This window comes from Frankliniella occidentalis, unplaced genomic scaffold, assembly GCF_000697945.3.
Source record: "Frankliniella occidentalis isolate FOCC.00 unplaced genomic scaffold, Focc_3.1 Scaffold80, whole genome shotgun sequence".
Classification (NCBI taxonomy): Eukaryota; Metazoa; Arthropoda; class Insecta; order Thysanoptera; family Thripidae; genus Frankliniella; species Frankliniella occidentalis.
In genome coordinates this window covers 1018815-1033380 of record NW_026267210.1, presented here as the reverse complement: position 1 = coordinate 1033380, position 14566 = coordinate 1018815, and the positions used below count along the sequence as shown (strand labels likewise).

The following is a 14566-nucleotide window of genomic DNA, read 5'->3' as shown; positions in this document are numbered from 1 at the left end:
GTACCCTACACTCCTCCCCAAAGTGCCCTCACCGAATCGAACGATATCGCCGATGGGTAGGCCTATGGCAGTGGCTGGCGAAAAAAATCGGAGCGGATCCGCGGAGCTGACAGCTAATCCGAATTTTGGGAATTAACTGCGGTGAACGGAGACTGCAGAAACAAATATCCAAGATCCAAGTGCCCATTGTGTTAACACAATGACAAGACGTTGTTTTGATGGTCTCCGTCAACGCGTTTAATCAAATCTTCCCCAGTCATGAGACCAGGTATGTCCCGAGCGGAGGGAGCTCCATCGGGAGAGGACAGGTGGGATTGGTCTGGACCGTCTGGGTTCCGAGCCCGACCCCAGTTGGGGTAGGTAAGGTGGATAGGGGGGGGGGGAGACAAAGCAAGTGTGACTTCTAACCTCACTTGTCATGTTCAAAATTCGAAGAAACTAGCTTGGGCTGAAATTTGAGCCGGTTATGCTACTCGTACACTGCAGGGTATATCCAGAAGACGCAGAGGGGCCGGCTACCGATAAACACGACGTAATTTGAACGCGCAAATCCGTTTCTCTGGCTTTGGCGCCACCAAGTCTGGGCTGGATCTAGCCCCAGGCAGGCGCCGAGGCCTAAACGCCGGGTCTCCTCCCGTGTTTATAGCTCTGACACTTCCAAACAGCATGTGCCACCTCTCCTACTTTACTCACCACTTCTCTGCATCTTGATGATGATTGATGTTGCCTAATTTCATACAAAAAACGCACAGAATTGAAATAAAACAACAACACGCACAGTCAAATAATCCTTTCGGACAGGCCTCCACTGCACTATGACCACAACACCAGTGTTGTCGGGTGTACTCTCCAGCCTCCAGCAGACGACCGTTCCTCTAGCTTCTTGACTAGAAACCAGTTTTTCTCAAGTTGTAAGAGGAACAAGGCATGTAACAGATGGCAAACACCCAACGGATAAGATTTGAAGCCAAGAGGTGGGTCTATTTGGATAGTTTCTTCTTGTCGGAAGGTTGCCCAACTTTTCTCCAAAAATACCACACCTTCTCTCTCTTACACACGCATAACTTCGATATTTGTAAGACCGAGTCGTTATTCGTACGCAGTCTCGGTTTTATCCAAAGCGGCGCGCGCACTCTGCCGGCGAGTATTTCAAACTTTTCTAAAGTTTCAAACTCATTCGCAGCGTAGCGCAACGTAGCTACTTTTAGAAATTTTTTAAGAGAAGACTTTGAAAGAAGTTGTTGGATGCAATAAATCGTTAAGTTTATTTTAAAATTTCGAATAAAACAATTTGCATTTTAATGGTTTGAAATTATCTTAATTTAGTTACAAATATCATCTCAGTAATAAATAAAAATAATACATTTTGTAAAATTTTATTCTATAATTCACCAATTAATTTAATAATGACACACCTCTTTACTTTACAACATATAATAACTGAGATCCAACTGGATTACTCTTTCCATTGACAGCAACTTCCACTTTTCCTGTAGTAACATCAGCTTGAAATTCTGCACTAGATGGTATGAGCTCCTTTCCAGCCAATGGACTGTTCAAATTAGGTATGGTGCGTGGGCCCATCTCAGGATCTATGTATCGATATAGTTCAACTGTTTGAGTACCTAAGAAATAAAGACAAAATATGATACAGTATGAGTAAACATATCATGCACAGAACTTAGTCTGTTTCACTGGCTAAAGTAAATACCTTTTATGCCCTTGTCCATCTTGATGATGCGCAAAGCAACTTTTTCAGCCGTATCCTTATCATAGATCGGCACATTATGGGTAAATAACCCATTGTGGCAGGTGGGATTGATGAAAGTCAAGTTAACACCTGGCTTTGTTCCAAAAGTCATATAGGGAACACCAGGACAACATTCTTCACGCACATTTTCTGGTGCTTCATCACAATCAGCTGGTTTGATAACTACCTCATCCAACTGGAACAAATCCGATTAACAGGAAACATAAGGGAGGCAAAAATAAAACCAACAGTGAAGAAAGTATTCAATGAAAAAGGTAGTTGGTACGCACATCCAATGTAGAAGCCAGATAGTGAACATTCTTACAAAGGACTTCAGTTTCATCGAAATCTAGAGTGAGGTTCAAGGCTTTCAGTCCAATTGTCTCAACCTTTTCTCTTGTGGCTTGAACAAAAGGCATGACACGTTTCATGTATTTCTTTAGTTCTGGTTTGCTTTGAAGTTCCACAGAAATTACTTTGTTGTCAGGAAGACCTCCATTAGACTAGGAAGGAAAGAAAAATATGAGAGCCATAATTGTAGTACAATCAGAATAGCAACGAATTTGAAAAGAAAAATACGCTTACGTCATGCAATTTCTTCATTGTTGTTAGAACAGTGCTTTGCCAAGGTGGAAATATTTTGGCTACAAAGATAACGCCAACAGTCGGCTTTTGAGGTGTCACTGGAGGTGCTGTTGTTTTGCCTTTGCCTTTTTTCAATTGATTCGCAATGAAGTTTTTCAGCAAAATACGGAAAGAATGAGCAGCTTCAATCAAATATGCTGATGACTTCACAAGAATTTCATCTACAGCCCCTCCAGTGGGCCACCTAGCAGTCACAATGCTGTGGTTCTGAGAATTTTGTAAAAATGAACAATATTGCTGATTCATCTCAAAACAAGTTGGTAAAAGGTACGCGATAAGACAAGCTACATACTTTGCCTAACAATTGATAAACATGTTCAGATACATGTGGACAAATTGGAGATAGAATCAGAGCCTGTGTTTCAATGTATTGGAGAACCAAGTTCAGATGCATGCCACCATCAAATGCAGTAAGTTCTCTGTACTTGTCTCGAGCTGCTTGAAACTCAAAGAAGCAGGTACGAAGTGCTTCTTTAAATAGCATACGACTGTAGTTTTCTTCTGATTCACTGATTTTCAAATTTATTTCACTGGAAAAATAAAGATTTAATTTTGTAATTTATGCCAAGTTACAGTATACACTTAGCTTTGAAGACGGAAAGTAACAGACAGACGAAGGAAACATGTCAAGGTACACTTTTGTATACATACCTCTTAAAAACCTTATCATTGAATGTGTCATCTGGACCAGTTCGCAGAGAGTCTTTAGTAGCAAGAATTTCTTTCACCCATTCAATAAATGTATAAAGACGGAGAATACCTACAAAGACATTACTTCCTCATCTCAATGTTCTAGTAAACCAGTGAACATATAACAGCAGTAAAACCTTACCAGCATCTGCCATACTCTCCACAAAATTTGCATCTTCCACAGAGTCACCTGCATCAGCTAAACACAGTCTCATACCATCAGCACTGAATTTACGGACAGCATCAGAGAGAGTCAGGAAATTTCCATCAGACTTTGACATCTGCAGAGAAGAGAATATTAAATTAAAATAATTACATATTGAAATAACTTCTACTTAGTATTCATGTTGACTTGATTGATGAACCTTTGCAGAATTTAGAAGAAGATGTCCATTGGCTCGAACACCTTTGGGCCATTTGCTATTGTCCTCAGGCCACATGGCGCAGTGGTTGAAGAGGAAAAAGCTAAGATGGTTTTGAATAAGATCTTTTCCTGATACGCGGAGATCAACAGGATACCAAAATTCAAATTCTCGGCGCATGACATCTAAGTGTTCCTTAGGAATACCACTTGCTTTGGGATAAACATCTTTCCTCAAAAATATGTAGTCCCAAACTTCAGGGGTCATCTGTTCAGGCCTAAATTAGAGTTTAAAAAAATATTAGAGGATTCAGGAAAAGTAACTTCTACCATCAAACATGACATTTAAAAAAAATATTGTTTCTATACTTGATTCCCATTTTATTTCCATTTTCTCCACGGAAAGTGCCTTCCTGAAGAAAATGAGCCACAGTATAGAAAGCCATGTAAATAGTAGAGTCAGATAAAGACTCTATGAGCCACTGCTCATCCCATGGAAGTTTAGTACCTAAACATTCAGAAAAACGAACAACAGTAGTAATATAAAGGACACATACAGTATCATACAATGCAAATAAGACAATAAAATCAATAAATGACTTAAAACCCACCAAGGCCATATGTCCTAGAACAAGCATATTCATGTAGCCAACTGAGAGTTGCTGTGAAATTTCTTCTCACTTCCTCATGATAGGTGTTCATATCATCAAGGCACTTCTTTGCTTGAGCTTTCCAGTCTTCATTTTTATAATCAAGATACCACTGGTTACATAGGGCAACAACACATTCATCTCCGGACCTAGAAATTGAATGAGGTATACCAACTCAATTTTCAGACAAAATACGGTTGGTAGGTTTCTGTATACAGACCAATATGTAGAGCTAAAACTTATTTACCTCGATATGATAGTTTTTTCTGGTTCATGGTAAATGATAGCATCTCCTGCATCAGCCAGTAGTTTTTGAACATCTTTTTTCACATCTTGCACTTTCTTCCCTGTGAAGGGTCCAGCACACATTACCTAACGCAAATGCAGAAGTTTATCCACCTCATACACAAAAACTAATCAGAGATAAGTTGGACATTAAATACACAAGTGCATGCATACCCCTTCATAAAAGCCCCTGAGGTATGACTGTTCCTTAGCCTCCAGTAGTTTTTCCTTGTCATTTTGGCTCTGAATCTTGAGTTTGTCATATAAAAAGACAGCACACATATTTCCCAAATCAGGAATCTCAATAACAGGTATCTGTGAGAAAATTTAAGAAACAAACATGAACAACAACAGGGACACAAATATGAGACTAGCCAAAATTGAAAACAAACTAAGAGTAAATTTAAGAATTACCGGTTCATAAGGAAGAATCATGTCATCACTGATTAAATACTTCTCACGGAAAGGTTGTTTCTTTTTCAGATCCATAAATGCAGCATAATCATCTGGAGAGTCTGAAGGAACACTAGTAACAACACCTGTGCCTTTATCTTCCTTGATAGTCAGCATTGGTAGTGTATAGATAATTTTATTGGAGGTGAGAGGAGCATTAAGTGCCAAACCCATAATATCCTAGAAAGAAAAGTCTCTGTTAGCAATACTTTCAAAACACAAATTCAGTAGATGTTCAAATGGTCTAAAAATACCAAATGTATTAGGAGAAAATAACAACCTGCCCCAACAGTTCTGCAATAATTTCAACTTTTCCTTCAGTAGGAGTGTATCCTTGGTAAGACATGTTCCGAGCAGCTCTTTCTGTGCAGATAAAAATATCACCAGCAGGGAGACTTGTTTGGAAAGCAATATAGCGCATGTCTGGTCGAACCCAACAGTTAGTCTGCCCATACATAGTTTCAGGCCGAAGGGTGGCAGCTACTAGAAAAATAGGTTTACTGCCCACCTTCCTGAAACAAGAAATTCTCTCAAATTTATTACTTAGAATTTATAGAAATTTTTAGCACTTTCTTAAAAATGACTTACTTGAGCTTCTCAGGGACCTTTCCAGCAACTTTCATCTTCACAAGCGTGTACTCCGTAGGACCAACCCCTTCACCTGAGCTACGGTCATGGTCCATACAAGGTTGGTTGTCTTTGGGAGAGAAAATTGTGTGTCTTTTGCCATAGAAGATCTTTCCTCTTTCTTTCAGGCGGATAAATTGCCACCTAACAAAGGAGTCAAAGAATGGATTGGCATCCGTAGTTATGAAGGTGCGACGCCAATCAACCTATGATTGTGAATAAAGGAAATTTAATAAAAATGTTTCAAGCATAAGATAAGTTTTTCGAACAGCAACAAAACCCTTGTACTTACGTGTACACCAATACTGCGAAGGTCTGCAATAGCAAGTGGTGGAAAGTAATCAAGCCAATGAGCAGCATCAGCAAACTGTTTTATTTCTTCATCATCAAGACCAAGACTTTGCATAATTTGCCATTGATATTTAGCAGATCCAGTTTTAGCAACAGCCTTGCTCTAAAATTAAACAAAAATTGTGACTTACTGTTGTTTAGCAAGTTATCTAAAGACCAAATGAACCATACCTTTTTTCCTTTGCTTTTATCTTTAATTATAAGATCCTCCTTGGATTCAGCAGTTTTTGTGGATGTATTATCATCAATAGGAAACTGAGGAGGATAACCAAAGGTTTCTATTTCTCTTTTTAATTTATCAGAACAAGCCTTGATAGGCATTCCCGTACAATGAAATCCAAAGGGGAACAAAACTTTCTTCCCCTTCATTCTTTGAAACCTTACTGCAAACTGTAATAAAGTAAAAAAAATACTTTAAAAGTGTATGCAAAACATATTAAAATAATGAAATCGACTTAGATATATTATCTTTGAAAAAATTGCTCTAAATTTGATGTAGGAGTTTTAAGCTACTACCACTCACCTCGCATTTTGATAGCGAGAAGGTGTGTCCAAGATGAAGACGTCCGTTCATGTACGGGAATGGAAATGTCACAAGGAACTTCTCATCAGGACTCTTCTTGGGAGATACGGGAGCATCAGCCTCATGAACTTTTTCTTTTTCCCACTTTTCTTGCACATCTTTCTCAATTTTCTGGAGGTATTCTACCTTAAAGGTACCTTTCCTATCCAGATTTCCTGCCTGAAAAATAATTGATGATACAGAAAATACACCATAGATGGACAGGGATATGAAATTTCCTCCATTCATAAACAAAATCTGTAAAAATCATTCAACTATTGCAATATTAAGGGGCACCACACGGCCAAGACCGGCACCTACCCAAAACCTTTCAGAAATGGGGACGACTCTTTGTCACAAATAATTTCAATTTTCATAAGAATACATCAAATTTGGCTTGCAGGATTGGTATAATAAGTCAAATGTAATGACAAGCTATGATCAAAGAAAACTTCACAAATGTAGCAGCATGACAAGCCAGGTTACGTCAGCCAGATGCACTACTTTAACAACACATTAAATGAAATGCGATACGCCAAAGTACGTCAAGCCATATTTACAGCTGGTACCTAGTTCAATACCTACCATTGCAGCAGGATAATCAATTTCAGTACTTGAGTCCTAATATGTTACACGTGTGGCCAGGATAAACACTGTACTGTACTGCGTATACGTATACAGGCGTATACACAGTCCACTGTACTGTGTATACACAGATGTCATTATTTACAGGCAACCGTCCACTATTCACAGAACCAGTTTGTTTTCGTTCGTTCCTTCGTTTACGTTCCACACAAAAAGTAACAGACGACGTACTGTTGCGAATTTCTGTTGAGCGTTAGAATTCAATCATTCGATATGCAAAGATTTCAATCAATTATTACAGTATGAACTTTACATACCGTATAGCAGCATTTTGTCTCTTTATGTCATCTATTATAGGTATATGCGGTGTGCAGCAAGAAAATGGTAAGTTCAGATGTATCTGGAGGTTAAGGAACAACAAATACTTCTGTCCATTTTTTATTAATAAATTTAAGTGATTTTACTGCAGTTGGCCCGCCATCCGTTTCACCCAACGTGACAGGTTCAGCTTCACAAACTAGAGATGTGGGTTTGGGCTCAAAATATGATTTTATTTAAATAGCTGGAATAACCTCTTTTACTTCCTTATTCAAATCTTCTATATTACAGGAAAGTCAAAATAAATCCTGCCCATCAAACACATTGTGCAGTGAGCTACCAGCACATTGCCTTGATTGTTCGACGCTGAAAACGCTGAATGATAGCTGCGTCTATGGAAGAACTTACAACATTACTTGTACTGCCACAGAGGGCTGTCTAGTGAGTAGCTGAGTATATGATGTAAGATAAGATAAGAATGCTAAGGAAAACTCTACTTCACGAATATTGCTAATTTCTTTCCTTTTCTTCACAGGGAGATAGAATCCTAAAAAAGAGTATGGTCTGTCGTTACTGTTATCAAACTGATCATTGGGAGCACACCTGTACTCAAAAGGCCAATTGCAACTCTGTTGCTTCACCCAAAGCTTACTATAGGTTAGCCAGAATTTCCAAATGGAAATAATCAGCATAAGTTTAAGAATTTTAAAAAATTCTCTTTTTAACCTACATTATACTTTTTCAGAACTAATTGCTCTGTAAAGGACAATGTAATCTGCTTGGGCAAAAGGAAATTCTTTAAAAATCTACCATGCAACTGGACAGGTGGATATCGCTGGAGCACAGCCCTCGCATTAAGTATCACCCTTGGCGGCTTTGGTGCTGATAGGTAAGCTTAAAACCTTCCTAACTGAAGAAACTTTGTATTTTTTTCTAATTGTATAAATTATTTTTTCTAGGTTTTATTTAGGTCATTGGCAAGAAGGAATTGGCAAGTTGTTCAGCTTTGGAGGACTTGGAGTCTGGACTTTAATTGATGTCATCTTAATTGCTCTTCATTATCTTGGGCCAGCTGATGGTTCATTGTACTTGTGATTTGTTTTGTTAAGTCTGTTGTCTAGAAAGCTGCTAGAGTCAGATGGTGAAAAAAACTACTCCAGGGGAAGATAATGATATGTAAATATCCCAAAATTTGCATTATATTCGTCACATTTTCTTTAATGCACAGCTATTTACGTTAAATTCTCTAATTATTGCCATCTCTGTTATAAAATAAGCTGTATTAATCTTCCCCTTACTTAACCCTACTGCAGCAGAAAGGGCATTTCATTCATAATTCAATCTCTTGATTATCGTTTATAACATCAAAGAATTTGTTGAATGTTCAAATGGTACCTTGCTAGAGCTAAGGAAGTTTTGGCTCAAACGAGGGTTTTGTTTTTAACATGTTGAGTGTGATGGGATGGGTCACACACCATGGCATAGCGTAAATGGTAGCAGTGCTCAGTGGAATCAACCTCTTGTACATACCTTCCATCCTTTGCAATCATATTATGTAGTAGATCTAATGTCTGTGATACAGTATGAAATAGGCAACTATATAGTTTTCTTCTTTTTATACATTGGCCAATTTTTCCAATTTTGTGTGGAAACTATTGTACAGTTAACAAATAATTCATTAAAATTCCACTGTGTATCTGCTGCTTGGCATCTATAATATGACTTGTTTAAGTTTCATGAGGTAACTTCTGCCGCTAAAGGAAATTGCTTCATTCTTGCTCACAAAAATAATCTTTCACCATTATTTACTGCTATCTAAATTGAAAATGTATTCATAGTACTTCAACTTGTTGACTGACAAGTGTTTTCTTGTGGGGTTTTTAGTTTATAACTGCATCAGTCCGGATTTTCAGATTTCATATTGGCTGTGATACCTCTAGTTCAGATAATTAAAACTGAAAATAGAAAAAATTAATCAGACTTCCATTTTTAGTACTTTTTCTGACCTTACACACCATTTTCTGCATTAACCATTGCATTAAAATATGTGTGCATTACTAATAAAAGAGCACTCAAAAGTACGCAACCCAGCTAGCATATCAATCCAAACTCCAAATATAGTAATTTGTTTGTAAGACATACAGGACACAGAACTACTAAGGTTAGAATTCTTGGTATTTGTTTTATTGTTTATTAATAATTTAATGGAGGCATATTCTATACGGTTTGAGAGGATTGCTTCAAAACTAGAACAGTAAGACACCAGGCATTTTTGAAGCTGTGCTGTACACAGTATTATAGTTGTAAAGGGCTGGAGACATCACATGGTGTAAACAATCAATTTCACAAATATGTGCATGCCAAATCTTATCAAACAATCTTGGCAATATGATCATAAACTAGGAAAATAAATACAATTATACAAAAATCAAAACTTTTGGAGTTAAAAATAAAAGTGAAGAAATTAAAGGTCACACACTGGACACCAATAGTTACAAGCATCAGTTCATGTAGAACATGACAAATATAATGACTTTGGTATATAGTATCCATCCACGTTTTTGGATTTGATGTTCAATTAAGAATTAACTTGTAACAAAATTTGGGCTCTCTTGCATTTCTCTCAGTTGCACATAAGGCTAGAATTTCAAACTATTTTGGCACAACAAAGATACAATGAAGCCAGAAACTCCAAAAGAAAGGATAACACGTTGATATGTTACAAAGTTACAATTTACATCATTTTAGGAGATTCACTTGGATAGAGTGACAGTGTCTTTAACAATTTTGCAGACCAACCAAAAGGTGTATATAAACATTTGCTGGACAGCACTGTGCATTATTTTATGGCAAGTTAGGAATTGCCCTTGCACACCCAGCTTGAAAGGAAAGAAGTTCATTCATCTTTGGCTCATATACTACTGTTCCACTAGAGCAAAAGTAATCAAGATTCCTCTAAAAAGAAATCAAAACAAGAAACACAGGAGATACTTGTGTTCTCTTGTGTTGATCATGATCTGAAGTATAGATTTTTTGAGAATTTAAGTTTTCACACTCACATAATGGATTAGATGTTAATTAAAACATGTTTCGATATAGCTGCAACAACTCTTCTTGAATTGAGTACACTTTGTTTTTGATAGTTCAATCTCTGTGTAGATACAGATTTGGAGGGCAACACAATAATATGAATAGACCAGACAATATCAAATGGGAAAGTTAATGCTTTTCTTGTCCCACAACATTATAAGTGTGTCTAGTTTTGTCTTATAGTAATCAATTAAAAGTCAGGCAAATTATTTTAATCAGATGGAACTAGAATGTATACATTAGAAACGTAAAGAAATCAAACCATCTTTTAGCATTCCACAAACAGACCTACCAAGTAATGACCTTTGGTTGAAATACAATGAATACTTCACACTCACATAGAACAGTATGTAATAATAAATATTAGATAGATTCACATTTTAGACATTAGTGTGCATCAGGTAGCCAGTGCAACTTACATCATATGCTTACACATTGACAAAGCACCACTGTCAGTTTTAAACTATTTAAACATGGCACTTCAAATTATATATTTATCTGGAAAAAAAAATAATTTTACATCTTTCAAAAATACTAGAATCCCACCAGCAGCAGCTGCAGTCTTGTTTTAGCCAATGAAGCAGTAACCAAACATCTGCAAAGTCTACAGACCACAACCTACTTCTGAATTTCAAAATAAAAAACGAAAAAGAATGAAAAAACAGACAGCCTGCTTAGATCATGTTATCTTTACAAACAATGACCAGCAATAAAGGTTTTTGACATATTTGGTCCACACAAAAGAAAGGGGGGGGGGGGGGGGATGCAGCCATCCCTATGTCATATTCATTTCAAATATATACTGAGATATAATGGAATTCCATTACTGCTACAAAATTGGCCAACTATATTGACTGGTGGTTATTTTTACTCATATTGCACCTAAAATACCCACCATACATCGGAAGCCATACAACATTAACTCACAGCAGAATAATACTAAAGTAGCTACGAGAAAATAATTTTATCACAGCAATCAGAGCGATTCCAGATCAACAAAATTTTGCAGAGGAATATTCTACAAAATGTGAACTTAAGTGACACGACTAGCTCATAGTTTTAAATGAGCTATGTTAATTTGTGGCCATGTGTGGCCTACATTCCTCATTGAAAAATGCGACTCATCACTGGAATACATAGCTCTACTTATAGATCTATACAAAAATATATTTATTAATACTAGACTTAGCGTTCCAAAGAAACAATTTTTAATCATATGTGAAAAAAAATTAAAATAAAGAGGCCGATGGTCTTGGTTGCGCATTACTCGCCTGATCTTTCAACAAAACAATGGTAACAGATAAGAACACACAAAAAACTCCTATTTGACTCTTACAGAGGCAATGTACAAAAGGGTAAAGCTCAAAATCAAATAGATAGCAATACAATTAACCTACAAAATACACCTCTGTATTTACACAAAGTATTTAAGACAAAATTAAAAGGCCAGACATTTTTTTGAAAATTACCCATAATATATATGATCTTGGGCAGATTAAATCACAGAAAAAGCTGGTCAACTAATGTGCCACCAAGACCATGATAAATTTTAATAGATTAGATAAATGTTGGATATTGAAGAATGTCTTGTGATGTACTATGTTAGATGGTGAGAATCATAGGAAAATGGGCTCACAAAACCCTCACATGTGACAAGGGAAGCCCAGCTAACTTCACCTTCATCACTTTATATCAAGAAATACCTAAAACCTCACTTTCATAAAGTATACACACAGTAAACTGGAGTTTTGATTTTTTGGTACACAATGAAACAAATATGAAGCAACAGTCTCATTGCTGTGCTGTACTTTGAATCACAGAATTCATGAGAGAAGTGATAAGTTGGTTGGATGCTTTGGAGAAATAGCTAGGTAATGAATGGATACTCACTATCCCAAGACTAAGCCTGTACTAATGGATTATATATGGCTTCACAAAAACAAAGCATGTAAGGTTCAGTTAATGTGGTGAATAATTGATAAATGAGAACAATGCTTGTTTAGATGACCAGAGCAAGTATTTTCCTGATGATTTCCAGCAGGATGGATGAGATAAGGAAAAAATATTTCTTTCATACACAATTTCAAAATACTGCTGACTGACTTGCAGCATCATGAGAAATAGTAACATTTATCCCTAAATTGCCATTGTCAGCGAATAGTTGTGCAATTGTCGTATCAAATACTAAACAATCTGAATTTAGAATAGCTGTGCTGACACCCTCATGTATAGATCGAGGGGTGGCTTCCCAAGTTAGTTTCCTGCGAGTGCCATTTAATTCAAGCCTGGAAATTTTAAGAATTAAGTAAATGAGAAATGATAGAGGTAAAAATAGTTACATCAACAACATGGCAAATTTTAATGTAAATGCTTACTTGTATGTGAAACTTTCTGCTTGTTTTCTGGAGCCTATAAGCTGCACTATAGCAAAAAACTGTTGATGGCCATCAAATTTTTCTTGCTTTTCTAAAACAAGCATAAAGTGGTGTCCGTAACATGACTGCATCATCACCCAATCAACAGCCCCTGGAAGGTTTATATCTGTTGCAAGGAAGACTATGTCTTCACCTAAAAAGATTAAGTGTTGAGAATATAACAGCCATCAATAAAACAAATTTTAAATTTCATTTTTTTTTTTACACATACCTTGCAAAGTTGTGATGGATTTGTGAGATATCATAAGATGAGGCATAACTTGTTCTAATGACCCTTGCCACTTACAGGAAGCACCGGGGCAGGGGCAAGTGTATGGTCTGAACTCGCATGCTTCTTCATGCTCAGCTTTTTCAGTATGCAAAAGGCTAGCAGTACAACCTGATGTGGAATATTTGCATGGAAATGACACTGTTGTCGCTACCTTTTCCATTGCCAAATTTCGAATATTGCCTGGAAAGAAACACAATAAAAGTTAGATAAACGCAGTCAAACATGAACTCACAGGTAGCTACATAACATTATATAAATTGAACGATGTGGGAAGGTATATTATGTAACTTACCCAAAGGTCCACGGCAAGTTGGACAGCACGTAAGCTTTGGCCTGCAGTTGGAGCAGGCCAAGTGGCCCGCTTGACATTGAAATATAGGGGGGAGGACATAGTCAAAACACACTGGACACTCAAATAAACTGGCAAGATCTGATGTGGCCTGAGGGGGATGTGTTGTGTGAGAAGAGTGATTCATTGCATGACCGGTTCCAGAATTGGTACTAAGAGAACCCGTTTGCAATGAACCTGCAGAGGCAGAGTTAGACAATATTCCTCGCCTCTTGGGCACCTCCATTCTCCGGAGAAAATAAGAGCTGAAAAGAAAAAAAACAAAGTTATTAGACTTGATAATATTGGTGGCACTGAGTTTCAGAGAAAATAATGAACATCCGATCTGAACCAAAATTAAACAATAATAAAATAGACATTCTAGTTAAAATAATACAAAAGTTCAAATTGTTCCCAGAGAAAATTAATTGGCTAATTAACATCAACAACAGGAGTTTACACAATAAATGGCAACTGATGTTATAGTGTGGAAACTTAAGTTATTTCATAGAGGCTTTCATTAAAAAAGAAAATAGAAAGGAAAATATCGATTAACTGAGAACATAAAGTGAAATACCTACGAAGATTTGAGATTGTTGTTTTATACATAAGAAAATATTAAGAACAGTAAGGTTATGGGCGTCATTGATGAAAAAAGTCTCTCTCATTTTGGTTTACCTCCAGCAGCAGCAGTCAGCTGTAGATGAATGAAACGGAGGACGGAGGTTCGCGAGTACCTTCCGATCGAATGCCCGTTAGGTACGCCATAAATTATGACAGTTTTGCAAGCATCACTCACAAATCCGTAACTACTAAACTGGCAATAATAGTCCGATGGCGAGCGACTCGACTACGTCACACAACATGGGCAGGGGAAAAGGGGGGGGGAGGAATGGGGGAAGAAGCATGGAGTTGTGAGACGGGGGAGGGTGGTGGCGTTTCCACAACGCTAACCAATCCATGGTTTCCAGTGTGGCGCACAAATTCAAACGCGGGCGCAGGCATAGCAGCAGCACGAAGCAGCAAGAGCCAGTGCTTTTCTCTGGGCAGTTCGCCGTAATTGAAAAGTATGTACCGCTGAACAAGTGAGCCAAAGTGTGGTGCAGCCGCGCCATGTTTCAGATACGTACATTGAAAGTATTGACAAAAGTGGTCAAAAGCGATG

At 37.3% G+C, this 14566-nt stretch overlaps 4 protein-coding genes across 4 annotated transcripts in view; 1 reads left to right on the top strand and 3 right to left on the bottom strand.

Annotated features, from left to right (window-relative positions):
- The window catches only part of LOC113209098 (septin-7), a 42563-nt gene extending 41568 nt beyond the window's left edge, over positions 1–995 (bottom strand). The window contains exon 1 of the mRNA XM_026426450.2: positions 694–995. Coding sequence (XP_026282235.1) covers positions 694–706 — 13 coding nt within the window. The 5' untranslated portion in view covers positions 707–995. The remainder of the gene's footprint in view (positions 1–693) is intronic.
- Positions 996–1360: 365 nt separating this feature from the next.
- LOC113209102 (leucine--tRNA ligase, cytoplasmic) lies at positions 1361–7113 on the bottom strand. The gene is made up of 19 exons (XM_026426458.2): positions 6960–7113; positions 6336–6554; positions 5984–6202; positions 5754–5915; positions 5423–5667; positions 5115–5346; positions 4796–5014; positions 4556–4696; positions 4344–4468; positions 4058–4245; positions 3816–3954; positions 3451–3724; positions 3228–3366; positions 3047–3155; positions 2688–2925; positions 2336–2602; positions 2041–2253; positions 1712–1946; positions 1361–1625 (listed from the first exon to the last, which is right to left on the bottom strand). The coding sequence occupies exons 1-19, from the start codon at positions 6960–6962 to the stop codon at positions 1420–1422; spliced, it is 3573 nt and encodes a 1190-aa protein (XP_026282243.1). The 5' UTR covers positions 6963–7113; the 3' UTR covers positions 1361–1419.
- A 28-nt stretch (positions 7114–7141) lies between these two features.
- Positions 7142–9261, top strand: LOC113209105 (TM2 domain-containing protein almondex). The gene is made up of 6 exons (XM_026426461.2): positions 7142–7343; positions 7429–7484; positions 7569–7718; positions 7813–7934; positions 8023–8166; positions 8237–9261. The coding sequence occupies exons 1-6, from the start codon at positions 7262–7264 to the stop codon at positions 8370–8372; spliced, it is 690 nt and encodes a 229-aa protein (XP_026282246.1). The 5' UTR covers positions 7142–7261; the 3' UTR covers positions 8373–9261.
- A 178-nt stretch (positions 9262–9439) lies between these two features.
- LOC113216540 (E3 ubiquitin-protein ligase SIAH1A) lies at positions 9440–14270 on the bottom strand. Its single transcript, XM_026436289.2, has 5 exons — positions 14080–14270; positions 13366–13667; positions 13014–13253; positions 12743–12935; positions 9440–12652 (listed from the first exon to the last, which is right to left on the bottom strand). The coding sequence occupies exons 2-5, from the start codon at positions 13646–13648 to the stop codon at positions 12451–12453; spliced, it is 918 nt and encodes a 305-aa protein (XP_026292074.1). The 5' UTR covers positions 13649–13667; positions 14080–14270; the 3' UTR covers positions 9440–12450.
- Positions 14271–14566: the final 296 nt, after the last annotated feature.

Excerpts from the sequence above, each read along its gene's own strand:
- LOC113209102 (XM_026426458.2), bottom strand. Across the intron at positions 5,916-5,983 it reads ATAAAAGCAAAGGAAAAAAG|AGCAAGGCTGTTGCTAAAAC; the intron begins GTATGGTTCATT and ends GTTTAATTTTAG. Across the intron at positions 2,603-2,687 it reads TTTATCAATTGTTAGGCAAA|AACCACAGCATTGTGACTGC; the intron begins GTATGTAGCTTG and ends CAAAATTCTCAG.
- LOC113209105 (XM_026426461.2), top strand. The coding sequence starts at position 7,262 with ATGAACTTTACATACCGTATAGCAGCATTTTGTCTCTTTATGTCATCT. Across the intron at positions 7,344-7,428 it reads CGGTGTGCAGCAAGAAAATG|TTGGCCCGCCATCCGTTTCA; the intron begins GTAAGTTCAGAT and ends ATTTTACTGCAG. Across the intron at positions 8,167-8,236 it reads GGCGGCTTTGGTGCTGATAG|GTTTTATTTAGGTCATTGGC; the intron begins GTAAGCTTAAAA and ends TATTTTTTCTAG.
- LOC113216540 (XM_026436289.2), bottom strand. The coding sequence starts at position 13,648 with ATGGAGGTGCCCAAGAGGCGAGGAATATTGTCTAACTCTGCCTCTGCA. Across the intron at positions 12,936-13,013 it reads ATCCATCACAACTTTGCAAG|GTGAAGACATAGTCTTCCTT; the intron begins GTATGTGTAAAA and ends TAATCTTTTTAG. Across the intron at positions 12,653-12,742 it reads GCAGAAAGTTTCACATACAA|GCTTGAATTAAATGGCACTC; the intron begins GTAAGCATTTAC and ends TAAAATTTCCAG.